Here is a 22782-nt window from a genome sequence, read left to right on the forward strand (position 1 = left end):
GGCTTTTTTCTTTTTGCTTATGTGGTGCTGAGGAATCGAACCCAGGGCCTTGAGCATGCAAGGCAAGTGCTCTACCACTGAGCCACCTTCCCAGCCCCTAAAAAATGTCTCTTTTTTCCTTTTCTTGGAGTTCATTTCATAGAATATTATCTTATATGATCCCCTGTACATAGCTAGTGAACCTTTGTCTACCACTCGTATGCATATCCTCCTTTGGCCTCAATATGTGAATGACTAGAGTCCTATATAATTTATCATGTCCCCGTGTGGGTGCATACACACACACACACACACACACACACACACACACACACACTTTTTTAAAAATCATTCAGTGTGTTTACTTGTAGATTTATAAGTGCATTCTAGCTTCCACAAATGAGGGAAACCATGAAGCCTCTTTCTTTGGCTCTGGCTAGCTTCTCTCAATAGACACATGAAGAAGTGTTCAACATCTCTGGCCATAAAAGAAATGCAAGTCAAAACAACATTGACATTCTATCTCAATACAGTTAGAATGGCCATTATCAGAAAAACTAACAGTAACAAATGCTGGTGGGGACGTAACCAAAAGGGAACACTACTACACTGTTGGTGGGAATGTAAACTAGTTCAACTACTCTGGAAAGTAGTAAGAAGGTGGTTTCTTAAAAGACTAGACATAGAGCTTCCCTATGACCCAGCAATTTTACCCTTGAGCATTTATCCAATGGACCACAAACAAGGCTACACTAAAGCCACAAGCACAACCATATTCATTGTAGCATTGTTTTTTTCATTTTTGTTTTTTGTTCTTTGTTTTTCTGTTTTTACCATAGCCAAGATATGGAATCAGCCTAGATGTCCCTCAGTGGTTGAATGGATCAGGAAAATATGGTGTATATACACAATGGAAGTCTACATCCAGCAGAAAGAATGATATTGTGCCATTTACAAGGAAATAGAAAGACTTGGAAAAAATGTATTAAGAAGTTGTTTTCAGAATTGATTATTATAGGCCAATTGTGAGTATTTTGTTCCTCAGGAACTGATATAAAATTATAGAAGTCAGTAAGGATAAAAAGACAAAATTATGACTGAATTGGACATAATTGAAAATTGTAGAACATCCCACCCAATAATAGTAGAATTCACAAAGGCAAAAGGAACATTTACCAAGTTTGGTCACAGTTTGGGACATAAGGAAACTTCAACAAATTTAAAATAACTAAAATCATGCAAAACATGTTCTCTGATAACAACAGTATTATACTAGAAATCATTTACAGAAAGAGACCTGGAAAATCCCCTAAATTTTTGAAAACGAAGTAACACAACACAAGTGACTCATGGGATAAAGGGAAACTACATGAAATTTTGAACTAAAAGAAAATAAAATTGCACACTAAAATTTATAGGGTGAAATGAATGTAATCCTTATAGGAAATTTTATAGTATTACATTAAAAAAAGAAAAATCTCAAATTAATGGCAGTACTTTCTATAAAAACTAGGAAACAGAGAAAATTAAGTTCAGCATTTTCACAATAAAAAAAGAAAATTAAGTTCAAAGAATGCAAAAAGATTCAAGGGAACTAGAAAAAATAAATTTTGAAAAAGTAACAAATTCTATGAGGATGTATATAAAAGGGAAAACCTTTTCAGGTAGGAACCCACTGTTGGTGGAAATATAAATTAGTCTAGCCACTATGGGAATCAGTGAGATAGTTTCTCAAAAACCTAAAAGCAGAGCCTCAGTATGATGCAGCTAGAAATGAAGCTAGCACACAAATGACATGTCCATGATTATGTTGTGGCATTTTTCAGTGTGGCTAAGATAATAAATCAATGTAGGTGCCTATCAACAGATGAATAAAGAAAAGTGGTGTAAACTGAGCACTGTAGCCCATGCCTCTAATCCTACCTTCTTTAGGAGATCTGAGAATCATGTTTTAAAGCCAGCTGGGGTAGACAAATCTGTGAAACTCTTATCTTAAACTGGCCAGGAAAAATTCAAAAGTAGAGAGCTGTGACTCCAGTAGTAGAGTGCTAGCTTCGAGGTAAAAACCTAAAGTATTACTTTAAGCAAGTATAGATTCAAGCCCCAAAACTGGTACAAAAAAAAGAAGGAAGGAAGAAGAAACAGAAATAAAGTAGAAAGCTCCTTCCATAGGAGCTTCTAGGAGAATAAAAATTGGGGTGAGAATTGGTGCTTCATGGCCTGAAGGGCACCAACACAAAGAACTTGTAAACCTTTTACTGGCTATTCACTCTTTGGTATTTGAGCACACAATGCTGGTTTTGTTAGTTAACTTTTCCTGTTTTGATGCATTGTTGCTGGGCTTGAGTAAATGTGAGCTTCAAAAGCAGAGACCACACTTTCTATTTTTGTGTCTTTTCCAAGGACTCAGGCAGCATGTGCCATTTCCATGCTTCAAAAGAAAAAGGAAGAAGAGGAAAAGTGAAAGAGAAAAGGAAAGGAGGAGTACAAAAATAGCTGGATGCATTTACAGTAAATGGGCTGGAGTGGGTCTGGTATTTTCCACCTCCAGACCCGAGTGGGTGTTGCCACTTTTAACCGTGGAGTCCAGGCTGAAGGCCAAGACTTAGTTGTTAATGACCCTTCCTTTTCTCTTAGCCACAGAAAAGTTCATGGAAATGCTTAGAGGCCAGCTGTGAGGATTGGAGGCTCAGAGGCACAGGGCGCCCAAGCAAGATGCCCAGGCTAAGGTACCTGCCTTGGTGAACACCTGGGCTGTTCGCTCAGATCCTGGAAGGGACTGTTTCCTCACATTTGATTTCTTTCTTTCTTTTTATTTTTTCCTTTGGCCTGTGAGTGTTTTAAAGTAAATCCTGCTGCCCTGGGTCAACTGTCAAGGATATACCCTCTATCTCTTTTGTTTAGATATGCTCATTATTTTAAAAGATCTTGGAACTATAGTATAAAGAAGAAGGTATAAGAAAACTCATGGAAAGTGATGGGTGGGGGGGGGTTGTTAGGGGAATGGGGAAAGAATGAGTAATAAATGAGATTAACCTGACCAAATTATAATAGATGCGAGTGTGAATTATCATGGCAAAAACACAAAGTAATATAAGACTAAAAATGATACCAGACAACTATGGTACACATGTGCAAAACTAGTTACTCAGGAGGCTGAAATCTGAGGATCCACGGTTCAAATCTAACCTGGGCAGGAAAATCCATGAGACTCTTATCTCTAATAAACTACTCAGAAAAAGCTGAATATAGTGCTTAAGTGGTAGAGTGCTAGCCTAGAAAGAAAAAGCTCTGGGACAGCGATCAGGCACTGACTTCAAGCCCCAGGACTCACAGAAAAAAATTAAAATTATTTTAAAATTTAAGTAGTTGTACTGGGGAGTTTCAATTCAACAAGTCAGATTATGAATATATTGATTGGACTGTTTTTTTAAAAGTAGTTCAGTGGTGGTGTTGTGGTTGTGAGTTGACTAGGAACTCATAAAATGTCTTTATTCAATATATATTTGTGCTATATCTCTGTCTATCTATATCCTCATCTATATATCTATACCTCATCTATATAAATGAGGATGCTAATTCAGCATCCTCATTTTTTTTCAAGTACTGGCCTCATGATTTTTCTGCTTGTTTGGTAGAGCTTGATGTTTTACCACTTGAGCAATGACTCCAACCAGGATTTTTGCTGTTATATTGGAGATGGAATCTTGCAGTCTTTTCTTCCCAGGGCCAAACCACAGTCCTCCAGATTGTTGCTTGGCTAATACCTTGCAATTTTATTAACTATGATAAAGGTAAGATTCAGAGATTTTAATTCAATTGTCTTGGTCATACAGAGAGTAAATTACAAATACATCCCAAGTCTGCCTGAATTCAAAACTCTTTCCTTGACATAAGCATTAATTAGCTATCAATGGCAAATCTTATGAAAAATGGGGCAATCATGAAACTCAGCTGCTTTTCTGAATTACAGAGGAAGTCACCTCTGAAAAGGCAGCAGGTAGCACTTTCAGCCCACAAGATCTAGTCAAAGGCAAGGCTGCAAGCTTAGTTTCCTCATGGGACCATCAAGCATAAACAAAGGAAGTTTGTGCCTAGAAGGTAGGTACCCTTGAGTTTGTTCCAAGGCCTTGCATTAACATTTGTTTGGCTTGGGGCCAGTGTCCTCAAGTGTAGAATGAAGTATTTAGATGTGGTGTGAGTAATTTCTTTTCCAGTTCTATCATTAAGTCTAAAATGATGAAATAAACTGTCCTCCTCTTAGCATCCTCACCTTGGCATTGCAAAGATGATGGTGGCTTTGTGTCTGTGCCACTATGAAAGTCTGGGAGAGCTGGAAATGTGCTCTGTTTTAATAACATGGCAGCTAAGGCTTTGGAAGGACACAGGACTAGAGATGGAAAGTGACTTGCCTAAGGCCTCACAGGCAGATCACCGCAGAACAGGTACTAGAACTCCGAATGTCTGACCCTTAGGATGGCCCTTTATAATGTCAAACTTAAATCCATCACCAGGACTAGAAATGGCTTTTATGCAGAAGCTCTTTAGACCTAAAGTAAAATCAGAATGGAAAGATGACAAGACATGAACTTGTTAACATCCACCAAAAGTCTTCAAGAAATTAAGCCACAGTGCCAAACATATTTCTCAATTTTATTTAATTCTGATCTGGACATAGTGAGATATACATATATTTGTGTGTGTGTGTGTGTGTGTATGTACCATTTTTGGTCAGTTGTGGGTCTTGAACTCTGGCCCTGGGAGCTGTCCCTGAGCTTTTCAGCTCGAGGCTAGCACTCTACCACTTAAGCCACAGCACCACTTCCGGTTTTCTGGTGGTTTATTGGAGATTAGAGGCTCATAGACTTTCCTACCCAGGTTGTGGCTTTAAACCACAATCCTCAGATCTCAGCTGCCTGAGTACTAAGATTACAGGTGTGAGCCACCAGCACCCGGCTTATGGAATCTTAATATTTGAGAGACTGATGGCAAAGGCCATGTCAGCCTGGCCTACATACTATGACCCTGTCATTAAAAATAAAATAAAACAAGCAAGAACCTATGAAAGAGGTATTATGATCATTTTAAATATATATGTTGTGGAGTCAGTATTTGACATTAAGTGTGCTTAAAAAGAGTGTCTGGAGTGAGAGGATTGTCTCTTTCATGATAAACCCTGAACCAGAAATTAGTCTAGACCAAAAGCATCTGCCTCTTCCTGTGGGGTTGGGGAAAGGAGTGGACAATTTTTTCCTCCTCTGTGAAGGCCGGTGATAAAGAATATAGACTTTTCTGAAGTCAGTTCACACAATGAAGAAATAATCATGTGGATAAGTTTAAGGTTTTTGAGCTCATTGTACCTAACATCACTACAGTGGCCTTTGTTTCTTTTGGCCACAGACTCCCTGTATGTATGGTCACCCCTTTTTATTTCCACATAATCATCTTTGTTTGTTTCTTACACCATTTATTTTTAAGCTTGTGAACCTAATTTGCTTCTGAAACACTGATGTAACCAATAACTATGAAATTCTTTCTATTACAAAATCTTCCTGTGCCAAGTTCTTCAAGAACTTAGATCACCCTCCGATGAAATGTTAATAAAAATTAAAGCTGTAGCCAGTAGCATGCGTGTGTTTAGGCTCATGGCCAAACAACCGGCCATGTGCGTGAGGGAAGCCAGGCTTGCAGTTTTGGATTGTAGTCCCTTGTGGCTATGTTGAGGGTTGAGCTAGCTGGTGTGCCCTGAAATGAATTGCTTTCCAGGTTGTGTTTTCCCATGACAGGAATCTTCTTTTCCCAATTCAACCCATGTGGGTTACATGAATAAACAAACAAACAAAAAAACAAAGCAATAACTGTCCCCCCATTCCCCAAAGCCCCTTCTATCGGGATCTCAAGTGGACCCCAGAGAATTGTTAGAGGTCTGAGAAGGGTTGGACCTCATCGCATACCACACATAGGTGGAGGGCTTGTTATTCACAGTTCCCCCGCCTAGAGAGGACACCCCTATTGTTTATGAAAAATGCTGACCAGGACTATACTTCCAACAAAAATTCCTCTACCCCTCCGACAGCAGCGAAGGCAGGAGCAGAGGCAACAGATAAGTGTTTTGATGAATTGCAAGATGGATAGGATTTGCAGTGGCCCCAGCCCTGCTGATACCAAATGCCTTTAAGATGCAGCCTTTCCCATCCTAATCTACAAAGGAAACAGGAAAAAGGAACTTAAAACTCCCTGTGCTCAGTCAGAAATGAGACTGTTACAGCCTGCTTCTGTGCTGTTCTTTCTTGCCTCTAACTTGTAAACAAGAGCTAGGAGAACATGCAAGTGGAAAGTAACAAAGCTCTGGGCTTGTGAAAGGATCTTGAGGACCTCATGCACATCTGTGGCCGCTGGATGGGGAGATTTGGGGAAGCATGGACTCTTTAGCTGGCTTAATTCTCTATGGACTCAGCTTTCTCCTTTCTGGTAAGATTTGGCTTTATTTGTGAATTTCATAGTTTTAAAGAGTGTTTGTGACTATTAGGCTGTCTCAACCAAATCTTAGAGCTTCTTCTCCAGGGGTGACTGTAATGACATCGGCACTGTTTCTTGGTGACTCTCAGTTAGTAAATGCAAAGTCCCTGTGGTATGAATTTGATTTTTCTAGGGTTCTCTTCTTGGACCATTGCCTCCTGTGCTGTCTGTCACAGGTTCTCTGAGGACTGGTTAATTCATCAGTCTGCTTGATGATTTGAAGAAATCTCATTACTAGTGTGCATTATTTTCTTGTTCCTCTTGGTTTGGAGTGGGCTTTTTTTCTTATTAAGAATAGAAAAAAAATAAAACCTGGTTTTATTTGCTTCAAAGAAAACCTCTGTAATTAAAAAAAATAAAGTAAAATTCATTTTATTATGCCACTTAAGGCAATATATAGATTCTCATTGTTAAATGAGATCTAAAATACTTTTCTATAAAGAGTTCATTAACTGTCTAATCAAAGCAATCATATTCTGGGCTTTTTGTTTTATCTGATAGTTAAGATCAGAGACATTTAGGTTATATACTTTTCCTTTAAAGATGTTTGGCATACAGAAATTCAGTGTTTATTGACCCAAAGAAGCTAAAGCTTTGCCAGGTTACCCCAATTACTGGGCACAAATTATGAAAGGTAGAAGAGGCATTACTGGAGGAATGGTTGACCAGAAGAGCTGGGCTTGGTGTGTGTATTACACAGAGTTTAGGTGGCTGTGGGTCCTAAAGACCAGGCAGTCTATGTGACCCAAGGTAAAAGTGGCTTTACAACCTGAGCTTCAAATCAAATTACATGGCTACCACTGATCTCTCTTCTTTGGTGTGAGAACAATCTAACAAGAATTGCAGTGATGATGTTGGAAAAGCATTTGGGACAATGAGCTTAATTACAGGGTACCTTATAATATATGACTGTAACTATAGTAACTATAGTGTGCTAAATATAGTTTAGTTATAGTATATTTTAAGGTTATCCTACAGTAACTGAAGTTGATCCAAATATATGTAAGTAACTGCTATATTATTTTTGTTTTCCTGGGCCTAACATGTTCTATTAAATGTTCAAAACTTAAATTAATCCAATAAGGTAATGCCATTTCATATGATTCATTTGATAGGTTTTCAGTTTGTTCTCAACCACAAGTGTTTTAAGATTTTAAATAATATTCTTAAGGGGAAGAAGGCATTCATAAATTACTGGAAATCAGAGATTAGACTCAGAAGGGCTTCAATATTTGTGTAGAAGTTTTTTTGTAGCAATGAACAAATTATATTTCTCTAGTAATACTCTTTTTTAAGTGTTCAGATTCTGTGTTTTGGTGTGCTTTCAAGTGCTCTATTTACCAATGACATGAAGTCTGGAACTGATTCTGCCTAGGGATTAGAGCAATGCAGAGCCCTGGGGTCTGCAGTTGCTCTACATTTCTTTTACATTAAATAATACACATGCTTTCACCCACATAACGATGTTTTACTTCAGTATTTCCTCTAAAATATTTATGTTAGGGCGCTTTACAATATAAGCTTAGAAAAAGCTGTCATAAAATAAAACAAAAAGATTTTCTGGTCCAAACAATCCCTCTGGTTCGACTTTAGGTCTCTGAAACAAAACACGGCAAAGCAAAGCAAAACAAAACAAAACAAGGCCAATCCCAGGGCTGACTTGAGGAGAGAAAGGACAGGAGGGGAAGAATGCTTATGCTTTTGTTAGAAGTCAAGAGTGATGCTCACAGGGCTACAGGTAGGGTGGGTAGGTAGTGTCAAATGGAAACTTTCACATTTCTAATCTAAACCCCCATGACCATGAATGTGGCACACTGCAGCAGCATGAGTCCAGCTTGCTTAAGTCGCCACTATAGGAGCCCATTCTTCAAGCCCAACTCCTCTGATAGACTACAGTAATAAAAGAGGGGCTTGTGGCTTCTAGGTTGCTCCTCTAGTCCAATAGTCCTCCCCCCTTTTTTCCCTAAACAAGCAGAATTTAAAAAAACAACAACAAACAAGCCACATTTGCCTTCATCAAGGTGCCTCTGGGTGGTAGAGCTACAGGCTTATTAGAGATTGGAAGAGGGAAGTAATTTTTAGGACTCCTGCTCCCCAGCCTCTCCTAGATTTGTCCCCTGATTGAGAATCATCCCAGTTTCAGCTTACGAACAAGTTCAAGTACACATATTACCCTTTCTCTGCCTCCTCACTCATCCTCACCAGACCAAAACGCTTGTCCTAAAGAGTTGTAAACACAAAGCTGACTTTCTACATTACCATGGCGGGTCTGTTATGATCAGTGCTGATGCAGTGAGAAGCCTCTCGCTGGGCTCCTTCCTATCACTTCCTGGATCCTTTGACATCTTACACATCTAGACTTAGAGACAGCAAAAATCTCCCCTGAGATGTTAGAGGAGATGTTATTTGGTCAAGACAATGATTTCAGATGGAATTTCTTTGTTAGAGTTGGGCTTGGAAGGTTAAAGTCAAGTCTGCGTAGTGTAGAAGCTGGGATCAGGGGCAGCCTTGGAATTATGCTCAAACAGAAGAGCTTGGCTTCCTTTATGGGTGCTCCTTTCTCAACATTGTCTTTGTTGGGAGATCTTAGTACTTCCCCTTCTGTTCTACTTGAGAGAGATTCTTGGAAGTCTTATTTATTTATTTAATTTATTTTTTGTCGGTTGTGGGGCTTTATCTCAGGGCTTGAGCACTGTCCCTGAGCCTTTTTGTGCTCAAGGGTAGTGCTCTACCACTTGAGCCACAGCAACACTTCTGGCAGCTTTTGAGTGGTTAATTGGAGATGAGAGTCTAATGAGGATTTTTCTGTCCATGCTGGCTTTGACCCACCATCCTCAGATCTCAGCCTCCTGAGAAGCTAGGATTACAGGTATGAGCCACCAGTGCATGGCAAGTCTATTTCTTCTAAGCCATGTCCCCAGGAGGGAAAGTATCTTCCAAGTCCATCCAAGACACTGGTATATGCTCTGGGGGACTTACATGGGTGGGTTCTGAATTTTCCTTAAATGATCATTTATCTTCTGAAGCTCCATCGATCAGAAAACATGTGTGGGCCAGGCATCAATGGCTCACACCTATAATCCTAGCTACTCAGGAAGATGGGATCTGAGGATTGTGGTTCAAAACCAGCTTTGGTAGGAAAGTCTGTGAGACTCTTATCTCCTATTAACCACTAAAAAGCCAGAAGTGGAGTTATTCGATTTGTAGAGCAGTAGCCTTGAACAAATAGCTAAAGGACAATGTTCAGACTCAGAGTTCAAGCCCAGGACTGGCACCCTCCTCCCCCACAAAAACAAGTGACATTATGACATCTGCTTATTCCCTCTCAGCTGATTGATCTCTGGTTAACATAAAGAATCAGGATCATGATTCTGGTAGATTTCTCTAGACAAGAAAGGCAGTCCAGACTCCAATCAGATAAATTTTAAGTTCTGTGTTTGGATTCACATGACAGATTATGTGTGTTAGTGTAGAAGAGAACTGGCGTACTGAAAAGTCTTGTGACTCACATCTAAGTGATACAGAAAAAAATTGTGAGAGCCAGCATATGCTATGTTTGCTGAAAAGATAATGCACAGCCTGAAATAATGTTGCATTAATAGAAATATAAGGTGCAAATCAGAAATAGTAATTACTTCAATCTGCTTAGAGCATATCCACTAGACACTGAAGATCCTGAGAAATTTGACAGCAAACGTAATAGACAAGCTAAAGGAGTTAAAGCATAAATAAGATAACCATTACAATTTACTAAACTTCTTGAAGCCTGTGTTTCCACACTTTTTCTGTATGAAATTCTCATTGCTCAAGATTGTATAACGATTGTTGCTGTGCTTAGCAAGGAAGAACTCTCTTAATAAAAATGACAACAATGTAATTAAAGAAATATTGTTACTAGGACCACTGGGTTAATTTAACTGATCTAATCTTTTCTAGGAGGTAGGCAAGTCTCTTCTTACTCATAGACTGTCTCCTACAGGGCCTGAACATAATCCAGTCCCTCAATTTTTGTGTTATTTATCCCTCATCAACCAACATACCTCACCTAATATTCAGTACCTTCAATGATCCATTTGTCCCTGGTCAGGGCCTGTCTACTTCAACAAGATCCATCTCTATGCTCAGTAGATTCACTCCTCATGCTATCCATCTATTTAGAAATGGCTTTTTTTTTTTTGACTAACGCCATTCAGCTCATCCTGCCTGAGCCAACATTTCCTCTTTATGTTCTTCTAATTCTGTGCAGGCCATGTGGACTGTGTCTTTGAGATTTGGGCATGTATATTTAACCCAATTAGCCTCTAAAATCTTGGACAACAGATCTTATTAAATGAAGTTTATTAAATGAAGTTTTAATAGTTGTCGTAACAAGTTGTTGATACTCCGCAGCTGCCTAAAGGAAAAGGAAATGTTGTAGGAAGAATTTTAGCCATGTTGAAATAATAATATGAATTATACCACATCAACTTCATATTGCAAGTAATATTCACTCATAAAAGGGTAGTATGTGGTCAATACTTCATGTAAAAAGTCAAAAGAAAATTTTTTTCTTACTTTCAGTGTGAAACATAAAGAATACCCTCATAAAAAGGTATTTAACTAGACCTTTATTTAAGAATAGGTATTGAACAATTGTTGGATATTACTAATAACAGGCATACCTTTTATTCAGTAGATACCTATTAGTCTTGTTTATGCCAATCTTCATTCATTCATTTATTCATTCATCTGTCTATTTTGTCAAAGGTGACTCACTGAGGGCTTACTCGAGGCCATGTTTTACTGTACAGAAACTCAGAATATAAACAAGGATAGCTAATTTCCTCTTTCAATTTGTGTGTGTGTGTGTGTGTGTGTGTGTGTGTGTGTGTGTGTGTGTTAGTCTTGGGTCTTAAACTCAGGGTCTGGGAGGTCCCTAAACTTTTTTGCACAAGGCCAGTGCTCTACTATTTTTGGCACAACTCTACTTCTGGTTTATTGGTAGTTAATTGGAGATAAAAGTCTCACAGACTTTCCAGACCAATCTGGCTTCAAACTGTGATCCTGAGATCTCAGCTTCCTGAGAAGCTAGGATTACAGATGTGAGCTATAGGGCCTGGCTTCTAAGCTCACATTTAGTGACAATAAATGGGAAATGGCAGGTGAGTTGTATAGTTTTATAATTAAATGATATAACAAGGTATTATACAAAATAGAAACAATTTAGAAAAATCTAAGCTTTTCAAAGACTATAAAAATCCTTATTAAATCTGGTGCTATAAAATACAACTGCAAATCTAAAAAGCAGGTATATATGTGTGTGTGAGTGTGTGTGTATGTATCTATCCATATATATATATACATACATACATATATACATTTTTTTGGGGGGGGTCCGGTCATGGGACCTGAACTCTGGGCCTGGGCACTGTCCCTCAGCTTTTCAGCTCAAGACTAGCGCTCTACCACTTGAGCCACAGCGCCACTTCTGGCTTTTTTCTTTTTGCTTACGTGGTGCTAAGGAATTGAACCTAGGGCCTCGGGCATGCAAGGCATGCGCTCTACCACTGAGCCACCTCCCCAGCCCATATATACATTTTTTTGCAGTGCTGGGAGTCGACTCTAGGGCATTATACATGCTAGGCAAATGCTGTTACAATTCCCTAGTTTTTTTTTTGTTGTTGTTCTGGTCTTGGGGCTTGAACTCAGGGCCTGTTGCTCTCTTTGAGCTTGTTTACCCAAGGCTAGTGCTCTATTACTGAGTTACAGCTCCACATCTAGTTTTTTTTTTTGGGAAGTTTAGTGGAGATGAGTCTCATAGACTTTTCTGCCTAGACTGGCTTTGAATCATGATCCTCAGATCTCAGCCTCCTGAGAAGCAAGGATTGTAGGAGTGAGCTACCAATGCCTGACTAACAATTCTCTAATTTTTAAACACAGTATTTTAGGAGGAGTGGTGATGCATAGAATATGCATGCTCCCTGGCAGAGTGCTTATCTAGCATGTACATAGCCTTGGTTTGATCTCTGCAGTAAATAAAGTGCAATAAATAAATATTAATGTCATATAATGCCAATCTCCTTAATTGCTAAGTTTAATATAAATAAAATGAATTACATTTGAAAATTATTTTTTGTTTGGATTTTTCATTCTGTTCAGGAGCTCCTAAACAGTTGTGAATATTGCCAAAAATCACAGCCAGTTATAGTCATGTGTTATATGTGATTTCAAAAGCAAGATTAAAACAGAGAAACAAGAACTCACCTTAGATTAGGGAAGCATTTTAAAAAGGGGGTCGTGAAGTAGTAGGGCAGGCTGGAAGATTTGTTGAGTGAAGTTGGAATCTTAGGATGAAAGTATTGAATTGATGTTGAGGTCAGATCAAGAAACTCCTTGAGGCTCTTTAAATAGCTTGTACTCACTTCGTCTATGTTGAAAATTATCAGAGTGTATGTCTATCATATTTGTGTTGTGTGTTTGGAAAATTAATAGTGTGGAGGATAGATAACAGTAACCAGGGCCAGTTCAGCTTTTCAACATTCCAGGCACAAAGGATATGGGGTCGAACAGAGGACTTTCTCAGGAGCAATATAATATTTTCTCCTCCTTGCTCAGGAGAAGAAAATGCAGTGTTCACTATTTGTTGCATTTGGAGGTTAGTAGGGAGGAACATATAGTTTGGATAATGGTAGCACCATTTCATGTGTCAAAAAAAAAAGACAGAAGGAACTGGTCAGAGATGGGCTTGATATTGATTTTAATGTTACATGTAAAGAGATATTTAATTTGTTTCTCCAGTATGAAGATCAAAAGAAGGGAACTGAGTGAGAGGGATTAAGACATGGATATAAACCAAGAGCTAAATGAAGAGAAGAGAAAGAGGAGATGGCCAAAGGAGAAGCTAAACCAATCAGATTTCTGCCCTGGGAGTTAGAGATTTTGGTGTTATGGTACCCACAGGAAGAGAGAGGTTTTTAAAAAAATATAATTGTATTGTTATTATTGAGGGGCTCAGAAGGGTTACTGTTTCATAACTCGGGTAGTGAGTACATTTCTTTTTGGACAATGTCACTCTTTCCTCCACTTTCCCCATCTGCCCCTCCTTTTGTTGCCCACAAAGGAGGAGAGAGATGGAAGGAGACAGTAGGGTACAGGCATCAGGGTGCGCGCCTCCAGACCTGGCATGGAGGACCAGTTTACAGATACGTTATTTTAAGAGCCAGCTTCCCCTGGCGGCATTATGGAACCAGAACTGGGAGGGGTGTCAGCAGATCAGCTGGCGTCACTCCCAGCCTTCAGGAAAGGGAACGTCCACAGTTACCTCCCTTATTTCTGGAATATTTAAACTGATAACCCAATTCCCACCAGTCTGGGCAGACTCTTCCTTAACTCGCATCACATGGGAAGAACACATTTTACATCTAGGAACTTCCCCGTGCTTTTCCCCCCACCCTTCTCCAAAGCTATAGGAGCAGGTATGAAGACCAGAACCTGCCAGATGGGTAGAGTCCTGAGTCTTCAGCACATCTGTCAGCGATGGGGAGTGCATTTCTATGGTCTGGCAGTTTTTACCTCCTGCATGGTGTGGGGAATGACAAAACAGGGGAGGAATTTAAAGACCAGCTCACAGAGGCTAGTTAGGCATCTGAGTGAGGGTGTTGTGGGCCACTGTGATTTGCCTGCTGCTTCTTACAACCCCTCGTCCAGGACTTGACCAGTGAGGTGTGTGTGGTGGGCACACCCAGCCCAGCAGATCTGTCAGCTTTCCCGCTTTTGTTACAGGGTGATATCATGCTTCCTGGGGGGAGCGTTGGAAGACAATGCTTGCCACTTTCCTCCAGATACAATAGGCGGAGTCAGGAAGGCAATATTGACATTGCTGGGGCCAGGGAGGCACTCACTGCTCTGTGGCGGTCAGATGGTGAACCAGCTTAACCTTGGCACACCAGGGCTGAGTTGTGCAAGGCGTCTGGCTACAGAGCCAAAGGAGAACTCCACCCTAGGGACAAGAGTGCTTGAGACATCTGGGAATCTGGGATGGGTTTCAAGTATTGATCCCTGTGCCTTAAACAGCCACAAAACAACAACAATGATGAAAACAGCTACCATCAAGTGAATGGTGTTTCATATGAGCTTTAATCTGAGCATTCATATGTCACAACAGCCATGCCCATTACTCATTGTCTGAAAGGATGAGATAATCAAGGCTCACAAAAGTTACATGATTTGCTCCACGTTAAAATGTAGTGGGAATCCATTGCTTGGAACTGTCTATCCTTCTTCCTTTTCCAAACCTGCCATGTGATTCTGATAGGACTGCCAGTCATAGATCATGGAATGCCCCGTTCATCTATTGATAGATAGCAATTGGTTCATGTAGAATAGGTAGGAGGCTCCGGCCATTTAGACTCTTTCCTTGAGGATTCATGAGGACTTTGAAAGCAACGTGTTCTCTTTCTCAGACACTGTCTGCCTGGAGCTACAGCTTCTCTAGCCACTTGAAGGAAGCTGGTGTTTGGTAGAAAACAATGAGTCCCAAACACAGAACAGAGCAATAACAGGCATTTTCATCATATTTGATCTTTGGGTGAACAGGTTGGAATCAGAGACCTGTCCTCGCCTCTTCCAGTTATATGGGCCAGTTTCTTTTCTCTGCGTGGACTATTTTGTGTTGGTTTCTGCTTCTAGACGGGGTATCAAGCGGAAAGACCATATACCTCAGTGGAATATGGTTTGACCTGAAAATGACCTGAACCCAAATCTTGAGCACTCTGAAAAACATCACTGTGCTGTTTTCTAACTAGTGTTTCATGGTCACCTCAAGCTGGGTTCTAAAAAAAAAAAAAAGAGGCTAATAGCACTGATTCATATGGTTTGGGGAAAGATTTTAAAGGAGAAACTATTTTGTCTTTTTTTTTTTTCAATTAGTCGTGAGGCTTGAACTCAGGGCCTGAGCATTGTCCCTGAGTCTTATCACTCAAGGCTAGAGCTCTACCACTTTGAGCCACAGTGCCACTTCCAATTTTCTTGGGGTTAATTGGAGATAAGAGTCTCACAGACTTTACTGCCCAGGCTGGCTTTGAACTGTAATCCTCAGATCTCAGCCTCCTGAGTAGCTAGGATTATAGGTGTGAGCCACTGGCATCCAGCAGGAGAAAGTATTTTTAACATACTTACTATGCTACAGCACTCGTGCATAGTAAGCATTCACTAAAAACCAGATGGTCTCAATTGTTTGCTTTATACACAAAGCTGGACCCTCTTGTCTTGTGCTAATCATTTCAATGAATGTCTCTGTCTCCAACGGCAAGAAACTCATCTAGGTAGAGGAGCCTCTGGATTTTTTAAAAATCTTATGAAGTTGGGCTTTACAGGAGGAACAAGGACAGAGAATTGCAGAGATGTCAATTCTTGGGCTTCTGCTAAAAATCTGGATTGTCAGATAGGAGGAATTCCTTTGCATAGCTTAACCAGCCCCAATTTCATTTCTCTGGGTCTTGAATGACCGGGGCTCTGGGATGGTTTATCATCTGTAGGTCTTCACCTCATTTATTCCAAACCTATTGCTTTCTAGTTATTGACAATTAATTGAATCTAAGTGGAATCTGCCTCATTTATGATTAAACTTCTTACTGGATTTTTGGATCCATCCTGGAAAGAGAGAGACTGTGTGGGTTTGTGAGGTTTGGAGAGAGAGGGAGCAAAGGAAAGAGGGAGAAAAAAGGAGGATGTCTCTGCTACCGTTTCAATACTTTTTTTCTTCTAATCCCTCCTTTTAGTTTGAATTCTTCTTTGTGTCCATAGCCCTTGCATCTGGAAATCACTCATCTTTTGGGGCTGATATAAATATCTATCTATTTTACTCTTTGTGGCTCCCACTTCAGAATCAAAGAGAATGGTGGAGGTAGTTGATTGTCATCAGCAGCTGTTCAGAAGCCAGTCTTTTCCTACTGACGATTGCACTGGGACCTTGTGACTCAGTTCCTTGTGCTACATTGGGAGGAATTCTAGTCAAACCTTTATGATTTTGCGTATGTCATCTTCTCTTCACTTGCCTGCCATATATATTGGATGTTTAAGTCAGATACCATTTCTTCCAAGAAGTCATTCTTGACCTCCTTGTGTGGGTTAAAGGCAGGTGTGTGTCCTGAGGGCAAAGGCATGTGTGCAGATAGGTTCCCTGGGAAGTGACCCCAGAGCCTGAGTGTGATGCATTTGGAGAATGGACTTATCAAAGGATGCATGATCAAGGCTGTCAGAACTGTTATCCTGGAACCAGAGGAAAGGCATGCATCCACTGCATGCCTTTGTTCAAGGGTTAATGGATCTGAGATCTTGACAATTTCTGAGGTGAGGAGGTGAAAAATCTTTGAGTGGCTCTAGGAGAGCTACTGTGAGATTGTATGTGTTCAAAGGTCAGAACTGGTCTCTGCAGAAACAATTTCTGGGTTCACATTGGGGCCCCAGAGGTGTCAGTCATGGGCAACCTTGTGTTTGCTTTTGATGTACGACTTAGAACATTGAATTGCAATTCACACTTTATTTGTTTGCCCACTGGGCTCTAAGTGGTGTTTGGTATGTCACTATTCTTAGCACCAGGCATACCCAGTACCCCAATGCAAGCAGAGAAGTGTTTTAATAAGTTCTCTGGTTAAATGAAATGTGCTTTTCTAGATGCATTATGTGGACTACTTCTGGCCTGAGAGATGAGATTATGGTGCTTAGAAGAATATTTTAGTTGTAGTATTTACCTGCATAAACTACACTAAATATCTATTAATTTATAGGTAGATTTATAGGTATATATGTATCATAGCTTCCATGTGATTACATGAAGGTAATTTCTAAAGAGGCTAAGGAAAAAGTTTAGTTAACAAATAATAGGGCTGTTAGAATAAATTGTGTAGGTAGCATATTGGCTTAGGGTGCTATTGATGGACAAAGCAGAGATCTGTCCCCGATACTCTATTTTGTCTGGATACAGTCTCCAAAGTACCTGGATTAAGGAATTATTTTAGGTTCCTAAATACACTGTAATAGACTGGATATATTGTATATGTATATATAATATATATAATACATATTATATATATATATATTGACGGGGCCATATACTGTTACCTAGAATAGCAGAAGAGTAGGATGGTCAACTTCAAAGATTATAATGTCTTCGAAGAATACCAATTCAAAGACAATCGTAAATTCTTTTTGACATTTTTTATTACTTACTATTTTTTTTAAAGATAGGGTCTTCTTACGTTTTAGGCTGGTCCTAACCTCCTATGCCAAGAGAAACTCCTTGAAAGATCCTCAGCCTCCTGAGCAGCTGTGATGATGGTGTGACCCCCCCTGGAGAATCTTTTTCTTTTGAAATGAGGTGTCACATGGAACTAATGTTTCACATTAATGTCACAGATGCGGACAGTGAGTTTGGCACTTTGCTGAAATACATGCAGCTCATAAAAGGCTAAGTTTCCTCACTATAATGGAATGTGGCAAGTAATGTAAAGCCGGTGTGTGCAGTCACAGTACCGGAGTTTGCAGCTTAGCCTCCTCATTCTTGCATTCGTTAGTTATCACTGTGAAACAAATGACTTCCAGAAATCAGTGCCTAAATCACTAGTAATGATTTATACACTCTGCATCATTCAAAGTCTGGGCCATTCATTATGGTGCAGATGTATGGATATCCTTCTAGTTTCACAAGCTGGGGTGGCCATGTTTCTTGCTCCAGGTTGTGTGGGTTGTCTGGATGGCTTTGTTTTCACTTCCTCCTTGAATCAGTAGATTATTTTAGGCATTTGTTATCCTGGTGATGTTAGAAACACTAGAGGGCTAAGTGAACACAGGGAAATGAGTGAGGTTTGTTAAGGCCTAAGCTTAGAACGAACACACTGTTAAACCCAAACTCAAAGGCTAGAAAGTACACTTGGACCCAAAGAGACAAAGCAAGTATGTGGATACAAGGAGGGTTGATGGGAGGGCAAGATTTAGCCTACAGCAACACTACTGGCTTTTATGGTGAGACAAGCCATTTGGCTTCCTCATGAAATGTGGAGGGAAGAATGAGTAATCCACTAAACCATTAGGAACAATGCTTAAATTTAGAAAACACTAAGTAGATCTTACTATTGTCACTGATTTAGCCATCTAACCATCAATACCCATGTATGATGGAGGCTTCACTATCAGAGGAACTGAGAAAAAAAATTGGCTTCACAAAGTGGCCTAGTATCTATACAATTTCCACCCACAGAAGGACTCCAAGGAGTGACCTCCTGCAGCATCCCAAGTCATTCAAATGTATAGATTCCTATCCTGTCTCTCTTAAGTGCTTCATTGCCAGAGACTCAAGCCTCTGGTGGCCCGAGCTTGCTGTGTACTGCCTGGCCCCTCCCAGGCCTCTGTGGCCTGTGCATCTCACACCCAGCATCAGCACTGCTTCCACACAAACCACCTGCCAAGAGGTGTGGAACTGGAGCCAAAAACACACAACAGCTGCAGAAGCTTAGCCTCATTCAGAGGCCTGTAGTAATCTCCTACCAGGCCTGGACACAGCCCTGACCACTGAGTGACTCTACAGAGCATAAGCCATCGGCAAAGTATGATTCCAACATGAGTAATGCGTGAGTCCTGCCAGCTGCAGGCCTGGGATCAAACAAAAGGCAGTGTTGTTGCCAGCCAGGAGGAGACTCACCATTAAGTGCATCACTGTTTTCCCACTGAGGCCAAGGAGAGCCAGTGACTTGGACTAGCTTCTATTAGGAGAGCCTTTTCCCTTTTCCTATAGATCACTTTCTCCTGAAACTCATGGATTATAAGTGTTACCAAGTACACCTTTGCACCTTCTGGCCAACTGGGTAAGAGGATAGATGCCATGGACAGATAATCTGGGCTGGAGCCCTGTTTGACAATGTGATATCTGTGTCATTTCGTGTTTATGAAGCATGGGGACAATGATGTTACTTGCTCTAAAGCATTGTGACAATTACTTTACATGAACTATGTTGAATGTTGAGCAAAACACAGGCTCCTAACAGTTGCTCAGTGAATATTAGCTGGAATAATTTCCCACGTCTTCCTGTGTGATGGGGGAAATTGCTCCCAAGGGAACTCTGTCTCCAAGACTCTGCATGTAGTAGTCCCCTCTTATCTGTCACTTTGCTTTCCACAGTTTTACTTATCTCTAGTAAACCTCAGGCTAGAGATACTACATGGAGCAGTCCAGAAATAAATAATTCATAAGTTTTAAATTGCCCACAAATCTGACATTAAATCATCTGCTCTTCTCTTCTGTTTACCCAAGATGGGAATGATCCCTTTGGCACATCCAATACTATATATTCTACACGCCCACCATCAAGTTAAGTACTCATCTAGGGAGTCAGTTCGATCGGCACAGCATAACAGTTCTTATGTTCAATGTCTGTACCTGAATAATGGCCCTAAGTACTAGGGCAGTGGTACTGGCCATTTGGAGATGTCAGAAAGAAGTCATATGTGAAAAAAAGCATAAGATCTTGGCCTAATAAGGAGAGAAAAGTATGTACTAAAGTTACTAAAAATCTACAATAAGAATGAATTGTTAGGTGCTGGTGGTTCATTCCAATAATCCTAACTACTCAGAATCCTCAGATCTGATGATTCTGATTTGAAGCCAGACAGATAGGAGAGGCACCTATCTCCAGTTAACCAGAAGAAAATCTGAAAGGGGATAGTGGTAGAGTGCCAGCCTTCAAGGAAAAAGCTAAGGGAGTACAAGACCCTGAGTTCAAGCCCCAGTAAACACACACACACACACACACACACACACACACACACACACACACACACACACGAGTCCTGCCTGGGGCTTGAACTCAGGGCTTAGGCACTGTCCTTGAGCTTCTTTTGCTCAAGGCTAGCACTCTACCACTTGAACCACAGCCCCACATCCAGCTTTTTCTGTTTATGTGGTATTAAGAAATTGAACCCAAGGTTCATGCAAGTGGTAGCATGCTAGGCAAGCACACTACCACTAAGCCACACTCCCAGCCCAAATTATGTTCTTTTTTTTTTAAAAATTGTGCACAAGGAAAAAAATTCATGCTAGTTTGGCTCTTGTGTGTCCAATGGCAAAAATTATGTCCTTGAAATGTACTAAGGGGTAATTAAGATGGAAATGGCATTAAATTTGTGTACGCATAGGAAAGAAATAGCATATATATAGGATCTGATACTGCATCCCTTATGGATAAAAGGACTGTTGTGAATGTTATTCCAGCTCCCCGGACCCCCTTTCAACACATCTCATTGGTTCCCAACCCTTTCTAGTCTATTGTGCCTAGCATTGGGTCATATTACACACAAATAAAACACAGTTTGCGGCTAAGGATGTTGCTGCTCAGATGTGATTTGCAGCTAGACATGTAGTCGATTCCGGCTATTCCTGTGAGTTATATTCTATACATCATAAGCACAAGGCCAGATTCCCCCAAGCCTCTGGTTATAACATTTCCACTAACAGGTAAATATATAACCCTCTTCGTGTGTGTTTTGGTTTAAAGACCAATCATTTAATATATTTGGCTGAGTCATTAACACTGAATTCTTGGGTAGCACTGCTGCCTGGACAAAGCTTATCTCTCACATTTTTCTCCTACATTACCCAACAGGCATCTTGTGCTTTGGAATGCTAGATACCATTTTAGCATTACTCTTGGGGACCAATAAAAATGGTGAAATTGTCGTCAAAAAGCACAAAAATGCAAAAAAATGTGGCACCACACGTATCATAGAGAGGTTGCTCATTTATAGTATGAGAGATGAGCAGAAAGGTATTTGGTGCACCTCAACTGGTAACCTGTGTATCGGCAGATTCTGTATGTGTTCAGATGCCTGGGAAAAACTCACTGCCCATATGGATTTTGAAGTCACAAAGAAATTTTACTGAGTGGGAAAATCCATAGATATAAGATGTGAATAATGAACATGGACTGTGTATACAAACCAATAGGAGAGTCAGACTACAATCAAGTTTCCACCAAGGTCCAGAAAAAACACAGTTCAAGGCTGCATAGGTGGGAGAGACATTGCCTCAGCCAGGGATAATCAGGTTCCACTAGCAGACGCCAGCGTTTCCAGACCTAGAAAGGCATTTCTAGTAAGGGAGACGCAAGTGATCAAAGCATGGGGGATGAAACTGTGTCAGGTGCAATCAGAAATCCAAGATTGGGTGAGGATGGTAGGGTTTCTTGCTTTGGTCACAGAAGTGAACCCATAGTACCGGTTTGACCGGAAGCATAGATCTTCTTACTCACATCCATTCCAAACATGATCCAATACTTTATTATTTTCCAAGGTTTTAATTTTCTAAACTTCAAATACTTGTACAAAGGGGTTAAAATTTAACATGCCCATAGCTTCTTAATCAAAAGAGTGGCAAGTTTTAACTAGAACTGAGACGCTGTTTTATTTCTTTCATCCTCTTCATGAAGATAATAAAACAATCAGAAATGATGATAAAGAATATACTAGTGTTACTACTTGTTAATAATTTATTCATCCTTTTATTGATATAGTAACTCATTTAATCTGCCCAATGGTTTTCTTTCTTTAAAATATCATTTTTATTGTCATTGTAAGGGTGATGTACAGAAGGGTTACAGTTATATAAGTCAGATATTGAGTACATTTTTTAACAGTGTCACCTCTATCCTCATTTTCTCTCAGTTTTTTCCCTCCCAACCCCCCTCCCCAACAAGTCATACAGTTCATTTTTAACATAGTGACTAGTGAGTATCACTGCTGTATTTGTTCACCCTTTGTACCACCATTTATTTTACTTTATTTATTTATTTCTATTGTGAAAATACCATATAGAGAGGTTACAATTACATGGACAAGATAATTAGTACATTTCTTATCAAGCATTGTTGCCTCCTCCTTTGTTTCCCCTTCCCATCCCTTCCCATCTCTCCCCCCTCCACACCCCCAACAAAGTTGTAAAGTTCGTTTTTCAACATAATGACTTGTACATCTCATTGTTGCAATGGGTCCAACTGTATCCCTATTTAAACGATTTGTTTTTTTCCCTTCCCCTCCACAAAGTATACCAACATCAAATGCAGTGAAAGCAGGGGTTATACTGTGGGGAAGGGATATACAAAGCAACAAAGAAATCATCTTATAAATATGTTAGAAACAATTGCATGAAAGAAAAAAAACATTTGAATACTTATCTTGGGGTTCATTTCACCTAACATCAACTTATCTGACCCTTTCTGCTTGTCTCAGACATATACTAGTTATTGCAAATAAGGGAAA

General features: G+C 40.0%; 1 protein-coding gene across 2 annotated transcripts in view; it reads left to right on the forward strand.

Annotated features, from left to right (window-relative positions):
* Positions 1–6063: 6063 nt before the first annotated feature.
* Tek (TEK tyrosine kinase, endothelial) overlaps positions 6064–22782 on the forward strand; it is a 99621-nt gene continuing 82902 nt past the window's right edge. For both annotated transcript variants that reach the window (XM_013020830.1, XM_013020831.1), the window contains exon 1: positions 6064–6450. In XM_013020830.1, the coding sequence (XP_012876284.1) occupies positions 6399–6450 (52 nt within the window). In that variant the 5' untranslated portion in view covers positions 6064–6398. The remainder of the gene's footprint in view (positions 6451–22782) is intronic.

This window comes from Dipodomys ordii, unplaced genomic scaffold, assembly GCF_000151885.1.
Source record: "Dipodomys ordii isolate 6190 unplaced genomic scaffold, Dord_2.0 Scaffold53, whole genome shotgun sequence".
NCBI classification, from domain to species: Eukaryota; Metazoa; Chordata; class Mammalia; order Rodentia; family Heteromyidae; genus Dipodomys; species Dipodomys ordii.